This window comes from Pithys albifrons, chromosome 4 (genome assembly GCF_047495875.1).
Source record: "Pithys albifrons albifrons isolate INPA30051 chromosome 4, PitAlb_v1, whole genome shotgun sequence".
Classification (NCBI taxonomy): Eukaryota; Metazoa; Chordata; class Aves; order Passeriformes; family Thamnophilidae; genus Pithys; species Pithys albifrons.
The window spans coordinates 4,134,195-4,145,610 of record NC_092461.1 but is presented as its reverse complement, the minus strand read 5'-3'; the positions used below and the strand labels follow the sequence as shown (position 1 = coordinate 4,145,610).

The 11,416-nt window shown below is 41.0% G+C and overlaps 1 protein-coding gene across 2 annotated transcripts in view; it reads left to right on the top strand.

Annotated features, from left to right (window-relative positions):
- The first annotated feature begins 217 nt into the window (after positions 1-217).
- PHACTR1 (phosphatase and actin regulator 1) overlaps positions 218-11,416 on the top strand; it is a 271,226-nt gene continuing 260,027 nt past the window's right edge. For both annotated transcript variants that reach the window (XM_071553248.1, XM_071553246.1), the window contains exons 1-2: positions 218-533; positions 1,487-1,604. In XM_071553248.1, the coding sequence (XP_071409349.1) occupies positions 1,544-1,604 (61 nt within the window). In that variant the 5' untranslated portion in view covers positions 218-533; positions 1,487-1,543. The remainder of the gene's footprint in view (positions 534-1,486; positions 1,605-11,416) is intronic.

Below are 11,416 nucleotides of genomic sequence, written 5' to 3'. Positions count from 1 at the left end.
TCAAATCAAAACCAGGGGCTTAATTTTTCAGTGTGAAGGGTGAGGGGGAGTGGGGGAGATGAACGTAGTGTCACCTCCTGTTGCTAAGTAACAACATCTCCTGGCCATTTTTATCTGATAAAGGAAGTCCAGTTGACGTTATGCATTATTCATCAGAGTTCCAATCAAACAATCAAAATTGTTTGCTTACACTGGGGACATTTAGTGAGATCAAAGAAACCCTCCTTGAAACTACTGGAGCTTACACCACTGCCAGGCAGCTCTTGATACTCTGCAGTAAGTACCAGTTCTGGTTTGGGAGTGCTACAGTGAAGTGAATTGCTCAGGAATTTCAAAGTTTCCTCATCAGGACAGACTTCTGAATTTTAGAAAGGACTGCATGTTGTTCGATGACAACTGAACCAAGGAAAAAGGGAAAGCTTTGGAAACCTGGTTTCCCGATTTTTCCAGCGTAATTAAAGGAATTGCTTGAAGCAAGAATCAGACTCCCTGCTCCAAACCTTTCTGTTGGGTTGCACGGAAAAGGACTAGAGGTAATTTTGTCTGTCTGTCTTAAAATAGACATTGTTCAGAGTTGTTTGTATGCTTATGATTATGATTATGTGTCGTGGTGAACTCCGGTGTGGGTGAGAGAAGTGGTTTGTGTGTCTCTGCAAATCCTGGTTTTCCTATGTGAGTTGTTCCGAGTATAATAAAATGTAGAAGGTAGCAATAAAGCTGGAGAAGGGTCATAATAATGTGCATCATTCCAGGAACTCTGCCTGGCAAAGGCAAGCCTGAGTTAGTGCACATCTTGGGCAGTTGTAATCTAGGATCTAGACAGAACTGAGGTTCAGAAGAATGCCAAAACTATAAACCTTAGCCACAAAACAGTGCTAGGGGTAGCTACTATTTCTTAATGATTGTTCTTACCACAACTTCTAAAACTGATGGTGGAATGTTCCGTTGCTGCTTCTGGTCAGCAAGAGGAGAGAGGGAAGGCAAGGTTGGCTCCTGGGCATTTAGGTGGAGTGAAATATTCAGAATATTGTCATTCTTTCTAGTGCAGTGTTTTAGCATAAGTGGAACCAAATGCCATCTTTAATGTAGTCTGTTATAGTAGTGCCTGCTCAGAGGTGCTGGCTGTCAATCTGGCTAAAGGAGGTCGCTGACCCTTTTCTGATCCTCTTTTTAAGAGTAAATGTAACAGGTAGATGTAACCAAATATGTGTCTTAGAAGTGGAGACTGGCTAGAACACAGGTGGCTGGACTAGGAAGGTACTAGGAAGTCTTGCTAATACTGCGGTAGACTTTTGTTTTTGCCTTTAGACAAGGATTTGAATCAAACATCCTAAAATAGAAAAGGATAAAGTTCTATGAATAGTGACTTGAAATTACTTCAACCCTAATATGCCAAATGAAGCATTCCAGTGACTGCCTACACAATTTTTTCTACAAAGAAACTCACCAGCTTTTTTCTGTCTGACATCTCTGTCATCTTTCCTAGGAATCTGAGTGATCATCCATACCGGAGTATTGTACACAAATATAAAGTTCCTTCAAAATGGACTACTTTTTGGATGTCGAGTCTGCTCACAGACTGTTTTACAGTCAAGGGGCCCAAGGTAAGAAACTCAGGCACTGACTGTTTTAACTGTACAATTAAAATGTGTATGGTCGGATAAGGGCCAGTCACTGACCTGCTGAGAGTGTTGAGAGAGCACAGGGAAAGGCCTTCAAAACACATGGGGTCTAAAAGGGATTACAAGAGTAATGGTGGGGTTGATCTGCCCTCTCAAAGTACAAGGAAAAGCTATGAGAGCTGTTGGGTGTGCAGATGGAGCAAAAAGAACTGCCACAATCCAGGCTCTGGTGTCACAGAGCCCAAATGGACAGATGCAGAGGGGACAGCAATGTCCCTCAGCTTGCTGTGTGAGCCTGGGGTGCCCTTCCCCTTCTTCCTTGTTTCTCAGTGCTGTCAGGATCATAAGCTGCTGTTACCCAGTGCTAGAGGAAAAACTGGGTTTTTTGGGAAGCCCTGGGGCAGTGCCCCACACAGTGCAAAGAGCAGGCTCTCACTGCTCTGCAGCATCCCCTGGGAAAGGCTGGTCCCCATGGAGCAGCAGCAGGGGCGACAGGGGAAGGGTAACCAAGCTTTGTTGCTTTAATTGAGCTCAGGCTTGGTCACGACATAGAGGTATTTTCGGTAAATTCAGTTCACATTTTTCTCACCAGCTCTATTTTGGGAGAAAACTTGCAATTTCAGAGAGAAGGGGGTTTTTGTTCCTTAAACTTTAAACACCATATGAAATTGAAGAAGTCTGTAAAGGCCAAGTAGTTCTAACAGCCATTTTTGGGTTTACATACTCCTGTTTTCTGAAAATGGGATACATATTTCTTTCATCATTGATTTCATCAGCTGCTAATCAAATTCAAAGTCTGGCCAACAGAGTTTAGCCTTCCCTCTGGAGGCCATTCTCCCAGAGCAGGACCTAATCCACCCAGGGGATGCCACCATCCCAGGATACATGGGGGGCAGTGCCACCTGTAACCTTTGGCTCAGCTGAGATGCTGCTGCCCAACTTGTGCTGCCCAGCTGCTCCCCCAGTGGTTGTGACACATTTTGCCAGTTGCAGAAAACCTTTTTTTGTCACAGCACAGCCTCCTGCATTGAACAACAGAAGCAAATACCATGCACCTCAAAATTGGGGAAAAATTTGTCTGAGGGCAATGACTGATTTTGGTGGCTTTTTCTCCATCTCTAAAATGCAATGGACACCTGGGCATTGCTACAAAAGTTATACCAAAATCTTCAATGACCTCTTGTGGTTCCTTCCAACCTTAACTATTCTATATCTGTTGAGAACAAACCCCTTCTATTCTACAGAACCTAAAATTCAGGAATCTACAGCTTCCTGCTTTACAAGCTACAGAAAATTATCCACAGCATCCCTGTGCAGTGCATCATACAGAGGCAACTGTGGAAGAAGGAATTCATGCAATGAAAGACTATTAAAGTCATGTGCACAAGGTGACCAGTAAGGATTGTGCAGACAACCTTCACTGTAACTATTTCCAAGCAGCCAAGGGAAAATACCATTATCTTATCTTGAAAAAATTGTATTGTTAGCACATACAGAAGTGCTTGTACTGATCAGTTAGATACATGACTGAAACTGTAACCTTAGCATCTGATTAATTCCTTGTTTTAATATAATCATTTTCCTTTTATTAAATGCAAAAGGAGGGACAAATCCATTTTGCAGAACTGTATTCCTCAATACAAAAGTCCTCAGCAGGGAGTTGACCTGTAGATCTGTCATGTGGACTTCTATCCCTTGGCCACAACAAATAGGAACCAGCACCGAGACTTGGAGATCTTTTTTTGTCCCTCTGCTTGTGAATATTTTATGAAAGTCAGCAATGCCATGCTTCCACTGTGTACCATAATGTCTCAAACCCTAATTACCTCCACAACTGGAAAGAGTACATTGATAGAAAAGACATGCTGCACTTCTGCTCTGCCCCCTTCCACTTTTCACGCTTCTCTTTGCTCCCTTTACTGCATTTTCCTCAGCTCCTGTGCCTCACATCTCTTACCTCACACGTTTGTGAGACCTCTTCCCTAAACTTCAGTAATCTCCCCTCTCTTCATCTCCCTGTGCTTGAGGTCAGCTGCTTTCCAACAAACTGGGTGCCAGCAGGGAAACCTCTTGGAGCACAGAAGTGATGACACTTCTGCTCTACATTCTCAAGTGCTGCAACACAGCAGCCCTCTGGCAACAGGAGAGGCGCTTGAGGGGAAGAACAGGACGTGAGAGACAAAAAGTGGCCTGTGCAGAGAGAAGTTTCAGAAGGCTTTTGCTGAATCTCTCTGAAGTAACAGAGATGGCTTCAGCAGACCAAATGATGAGTGTCCAGAAGAATTTCATCATCAAGGTTTCCTGAAGCAAGTGCCTTTATCACCATCCTTAGTCCCAGACTTCTTGCTGGTAATATCCCCTTTCTCTCAGCTATTTTACCCCCTGTGCAGAACAAGGAACTCAACCCTATTGAGTGTGCATTGATGGTGCCTGTACAGCTCTGCTAACTCCTCTTGTCCTTGTACCTTATGCCAAATTTTAAGGCTCTCTTCCAAAGAGCTGGCATTTCTAGATGAGATGATGGCACAACTTCCCAACCACGGGCAAAACTGATGCATTTCTTTCCTTATTCACTTCCCGACAAACAGGCTGTGTTAGCTTTAACTTTCTGAACCCCTCCCAAAAATACACTGAATGTGAGGCACTCATCCACCATAAATAGCATAGCTCAAGTAGCTAGTATGGAACTGAATAAAAGGTCTGGAAGAAAAAGTCACCAGATCTATCTAATGGGATCACAAGTACTTGATGTTAATGTAATAACATGATGCTATTAGCAAATCACACTATCAAACACTTGGTGTGCATTAAAACTGCATTATGACAGAATTGAGTGCAAGAAGACCACATTAGAAACAACATCAGAACATATTATATGTATTATTATTACTTATACTATTAGTTATTGCATTACAAAGTGCTCTGTTTACAAACTGTGGGATGGAGGGTTATGACCCACTTAATTCCTTCTGTAAGATTTGAAGATTTCTGCCTTTTAATTTTTCAGATCAGGAAAAAAGCTCCAATGTTTTCACAATAATGACAATGTCACAAATAGCAGCTGTAAAGCACTCATTCTTATCTGTGCTCACTCCTGGTGGGTGGAAGAGAAAGAAAGGAATAGGACTACAAAATGTTGGGAAGGAACTCAAAGAGCCATGATGGCATTGACAGATGACGATATCAAATCCCAGCTGAACTCGAGTCTTGTGTAGTTGAATGCAGGATACTCTGACCTCAGCAAATAGACTGAAAGAGGACCTTGTCCTCCAGCAACTAACCAAGTGGTTCTCTATCCCCTGCTGCCTGCACTAACACCCACACCTTGTCCCTACTCCTGCAGAAAACTGCAGAACTGCCTTTGCTGTTGTAGGGTAGGAGGAGAGAGGTGTTACCTTATCAGCTGCCACCTCTTCCATCCTCTCTGCAGGAGCAGCCATCACCTCACTTTGATGGGCTGAGAGCAGAACAGAGAATGTTTGGCCATGCAGGCTGTATCTGCTGCTCAAACAGCTGTTCCCTGTTTCCTCCAAGGAAAGTGAAGCAGGAGGCATGGAAAAGTCACAAAAGCTGGATCTGGCAGTAGGATTAGCTAGATTTAGAAGACTTGGTAAATGAAGCCAGCTGGCTCTAGTCCTTAAACACAAGCCAGAAATATCCTAAGCTCTGCAGCCCTCCCTAACTGTCTCTTCTGTAGCCGTATGTTGGAATCTGGGAGCTGGTGAGGTGTCCTTGCCAAGTGCGTAATGCCTGGTGACGCATCTGCAAATCAGAAACAGGAAAGAAAGGACTGTGATCCCCTGGATCCAGCCCCTTGCCCTAGGAAAGCCTGAATCTGAAATCTGAGCATGAAGCCAGAGTTTAATTTTCAAAAAAGCCTTCTCCCTTTGAAGCCCGTGGAAGATACTGGTTACTTTTGGCTGCAACTGTTGTATTATAAATACAAATCTATCATGGCCTTCAGCTGCAAGGGCTGAAAGTATATAATGGGGCCTGGAATAGGATTCAGCTCATTTATCCCATAGGTGTCCTCAGTGAAGATGTTTCCATCTAAGAGTTCTGACTAGCTTGCCATGTATCAGTTGAGAGAAACAATCATTTTAAGAGCAGGGTTCACCTTGCACATCTTGCTTGGGTTACTATAAATCTTGCCTTTCTACTGATTATGGAAGCCCAGACAGTGAAATGGAGTGAAAGATGCCTGTGCTGATGGCATTTGTTTGCCTTCAGGAATCACATACTGACAGGCAAGATAGGACCTAATTCAGAAAAGGGAGTAACTCCCTCAAAACAGGTCAAGCTGTAATGCAAAGCTGTAAATGTGCAGATCCCTTGGCTGCAGCCTACTTTGGAGAGACATCAGCTTTGATCTTGAAATTCTACTTTGGGGCATGCAAAGAATCACCTCATATTTGACACAGCTGAGCAGGCAGGCACTGAGGAGCAGCAGAAATGAGTTGGTCCATAAGGGAGGGTAAGCCCAAAGGCAGCAAAAGGGGCAGAGGCAGCAGCCCATGAGAGGTAAAGCACTGCAGTGCAGAAGCTGGTTCGGTGCCAGTCACCAGGTTCAGCCAAGGGTCCAGATCATCAGACAAGCCCATGGTGGTGAGGCAGGTATGAGACTGAACAGGAGAGGAAGGCAGCAGCAGTCTGGCTGTGGGTCAGGGAGGACATAGCTAGCCCCAGGCACACTTGGCTCAGCAAATGGGCAAAGGCTGCAGTAACTCCAAAAGCAGGGAGGGAGCAGCTGCTGAGGGTTCTTGCTGCTTTCTCAAGAAGCTCAAAAGCTGATCAGGGCTTGTCAAGCCACTCACAAAACTGCACTATGCCAGAGAGTCTGCCTTGAGCATGGCCAACCTGTGTGCAGGGAGTGCCCTAGCTGTTGGCACCTAACTCTCATCTAGGCTTGTTCAGGATTAAGAAATGAGGAACCCCTCACTCCCATTGTGTACAGGGGGTTGAGGCCCTGGATGAACTATAAGAGAGCTAAATGGCTTCTGCCCAGTACATTATGAGTGAAGACTTTAGGTACCACCACAAAGGGAGAGTTTCCCATCACAGGCATGCAGAGCACTTTCCTGCAGCCCTAAGTCCAATGGAAGGGTTCCCAAGACTCACCCTCTATCCTGGTGCCTGTAGCAACCCCACACCACAACCTGATGGACTGGACGTTGTGTTGTCAGGATGCCATTCTGGGCTGCAAATGTCCACCTTTATACCACAATGGGACTCTCCTGTCCCTGATGGGAGTCTGGGTTCAACTCTCACACGACTTCTGACTCAAGGATAAAATAATTTTTAATTTCCTGGAGAGCTGTGCATCCACTTCTCTAGTCTTGCATCCTTTTGCATCAGCAGGGCACACCAGCTTCAAATTAACTGCATTAATTACTTTCAAAATGCTCCTACATACCTTGAAGTTGCTTGCCAGGCCATTTGACAAGATACACTGTGCATATTTAAATAACTGAACAAAACTCTCTTGAAGGCTTATCTTGAACTATCCTTTGTATCTATAGATAAGTTAAATATCCATGCTTTTACTGGCTGGGACATTCCTGAAATTTACTTGATGAATGTAAGGAGTGAATAAAACATGTAAAGCAGAAAAAATACAGTACATATGGCCAAGGGTACCAGCTGCACAAGATTGTATAGACACATAGGGGATGCTTGCTCAAAAGTTTTCAGGAGATCATTTTTCTTAATAAGTTTTGCAGGTTTAAGAAAATACTCTCAAATATAGTTTTAATTTCACATTTTCCTCGGTCTCCACAATACATTTATTTCACTCTGCTTTATTTTTGCTCATTCATTTTAATTCAGGCAGTGCTGATTCATTCTAGATGTTTGACTTTAGTCACTGCTGACTTCTCAGTGCTACTTCTCTTCTGCATTTACATATTAAATTAGGTCCAGTCTTTTATAAAAACATATTGCTGCAGTATCCCCAGATCCTAATCCAAAGTGATTTCACCACGGATGTTCCTCTATCCACCTAAATTTTATGATTAATCCATCCTATAAATTAACATGATTTTAAAGTTCTATTTATGTGATGTCACTACTTCACAGATTAGTAACATCAATATCAGAATAATTAGTAACAGCAAATTTGAATTCCTGATAAAACTTCCCTGCCTTTAAATCCCATTAAGTAGCTGATCGACATCAACCTTTTCCTTGTTTTTAAACTTTTTAAGGTCAGCTTTCCACAATCTATTCTGGCATAATCCCCTTATTGAGAATTTCAGAACAGCCTATGCCTTTGGACACAGTGGTAGAGGAACAAGCATGTTTTGTCTAAAATGTACAAAAAAAAATGCTAGTTAGGCATATTGTGCCTTACCCAAGCAGTGGAATGAGCACAGGACTAAATGTGGATATCCTTTTGCAGGGTGCCATTGTTTGCAACCCTCAGGCCTGTTCTTGACTATGATGTTTCTAAGTGTTCTCTTTCAGATTACTAATGCCCATCAAAAAAGGATTTCAACAGCTTTGCTTGAGAGCCATGGAGAAATCCATATGCATGTGCTTCTGTGTTTATCTGCAAGACACAAGCCCATAAATCACTCTTCATAAATGACAATTTATGTCCTCTCCACGTTTTCTCTCTCTGCCTCTCCTGCCATTTCCCAAATCTAATCCTTCAAATTTTGTCCTTTTATCTTGTTTTAAATGCAGCTGATAAAGTGAACTGGCATTAAATCAGACCAAAAGATTTTTTTCCCTGGTAAACACCCAATTGGACCCATTGCCCGGACTGTCTTTAAGGAAGAATATTCACAATCTAATAGATCATTTTTTTAGCTCAGATGGAATATCATGTGCTAGATGCATCAAAATGTATCTGAACTCATGTTTTTCAAGCTTCCATTTAGCCAAAAATACAATTCTGCATTCATTATCTATGTTACACCATGGTGAGCCATCTCCTCAGGAGTACAAAGGAGGAGAACTAAGAAGTTCATTTGTTTCTCTGGTGAAAAAAGTAGCCAAAAAGAAGAATCCAATTCAATCAGCAATAGCAACACTGCAATTCAGGTATTTTCATAGATATTCCACAAAGTTGTTCAAAATTTGCCCTGAGATACCAAGTTTTGCTCAAAAAAGCTTCAAAGATTTCTGATATAAAACAGCATGGCCTTATGGCTATTTCAATGTCAGTTCAAGTTGCTTATGGTTATATGTGTCAGAAACATCCTTTCCAACGAATCTGGGTCTACACATCTCCAAGAATAAACATTTTAGCACTTTGCTTGTATGAAGATTAAAATCATGATGTTTCAAAAGTTTTTGCCATTTCGAGGTCAAAATCTGCTATGAAAATCAGAGTTTCTATTGACCACACTGAGTCAAAAATGACCAAGGCACCCGTGTCACCAATGAGAAATTTAAACCAAAAAATTAATATTAACCTGATTGATAAAAGGGGATGGAAAAATTTGGAGGAATATTTAATGTTTTCTCCAATTCATTTTTAGGAAGATGCTGTTTCACTTCTGAAATTTTTCCGAATAAAAATGTCCATAATTTTTTCTAAACAACGCTCTTTAAAATAAATAAATAAATCTATCTTTAAAAAAGACTGATATTATGACTCTTCAAAACACAGAGGTGGTTCTTAGCAAAAAAAATTAGTAGTAATATTTTTATTAAAATATATGGACAAGGGTTTTAATGGCAAAAATTGGAAGCCATCAAAAAGTCTTTGCAAACCACCCCCCATGTTTTCAGTAATTTCCAACAGCGCTCAAAAGTTGGACCAGCTGCAGATTTAACTAAATATATTGAAATTATATGTTCAAAATGTCTCTGAACATGCAATACACAAATTTACATATTTTACAGTCCCTTCTCCCAAACACATGCTTGTGTTGTACTTCAATAACACAATATTTTGAGACAACAAATAGGAGATTATATACAATCAGTTCTAAGGTGTCATATGATGTATATTACAGCATTTATATTTTTATATATTCTTTTCTCCATAAACAGCTTTTTCCCTTTCTAACAAAAACCAGACAGGAGGTTGCCACAATGTACCAGTTGTGGCACAACCCTGTGGGGAATGATGCAAAGAGAATGAAGGAATTTGAGAGAATGGCTGGTTTGTGTTCTGTCTGCTGTTACAGTGGCTGCTTTAAAGGAGGGTTTGGACACTGATCTCAAACCCTTTTGCAGCATAAGTGGCCCCTTGGTGTGTATTGCAATGTCACTCCATTGCTCCAAGGCATTCCAGAGGACATTCTCTAATTTTCCTGAAAAATTTTCTACTAAAAATGTGTCTCAGGGACTGAGCTGGTTTAAGAACAGCTGAAGTGAGGGATAGTGGTGGATTATCTATGATGGATCCCATGGTCATATTGGGCAAATATTGACAGCTTTACTAAAAAAATGTATGGCAAGTCATTCTTGAAATAAGGACTGCTATGGATTATGGTCAGGGAAAGAGTATATTCATAGCAAGCATAAACATTTAGAGTCACTCTATTGGGATCAGAATGTGATCAGCTCTACTTTCCAGTTCTGTGGCTGCATAAGAATTGATCTTGAGTTTTTATTGCAAAATGTTTTAGTGCTTATCAGCTCAGTCTGAAATGTTTTCAATGTTTACTTAGAATACCCAGTCATTCCTGAAAACTCCTTTCGGTACCACACACAAAGGGGAGATAATCATGGTTGTCAAAGAAATACATAATGATTACTCCAAGAAACATTTTCTAGCATCCTCCTACCTCTAGTCAAAATGAATACAAGCCAGATCCCAATATTTTGACCCAAAAGGTAAAAATGATTTTTAAACAATGATATGGAAAAGCCTTCTCTGATTCTCTGTTTACTATAAATATGTGTGCAATTTGGTGCTGGGTGTTTGGTTTTTTTTTTTTCAAATAGATTCCTGTGCTGTGATCCAGCTAAACCTGAAATGCATGGGAGCTCTTTCACTGACTTTAACTACAGTTCTAAAAGACAAATCATTTACACCATTGCTTTATGAGATGATTTTTACAATGCTGGTTTTGTGTACAGATACATCTTGCTTAAGTGTAAATTTGATGATGCAGTACACAAAATATTCCACAGCAGAAATTTTCCACTCTCTTTTATCTTGATTTCTGTATTTCCCCATTACAAGGGAGTAATGGTTTACAGCCTCCTTACAGTGTTTACTTTAGCTTAATCTAAATAGTTGACCCCATTAAATCAATTTCAACTCTTGCCCTTTACATTTCCTTCAAATTCAAATGCTAGGGTAGAAATCAGCAAAAACTTGAAAGAAATCTATTTCAAAACAGAAAACAAGTAAGTTAGACCAGAAATAAGCTCTGCTTTCAGCAGTGCAGATTTACTTGTTTAGTAAACTACATAATGCTGCAAATTGAAAAATAGAGCATGACAGCTTTTGTTAACTCATAGTAATTATATGCTATCATACCTAACACCTAAGTCAGGTTTTAAGCATATGAAGGCTTCTGATTGACAGGTTTTACTTGAAACTCTAAAAAAACTTTTAAAAGAAAGAATCACAGTTGGTAGGTTGCAGAATATGCTCTTAGTCACCATCAGTCATGCTCTCCAATCCCAGTGGGAAAATACAGTTCATTTTTAGTTATTTGAAGCGTGTTGCTTTACAAAAGCTCTAAGATAAAGACTGTTATGCCAGATAGTGTCCAAGGAGCAAAAAAACATGCAGGGTTTAGGCTCCTTGGCTCTTACAGGGTCACACATGAGAGGTAATAGTCCCCCACTAAGGGCAGGGATGAGCTTTCCAGCTGAAATTCTCTTTC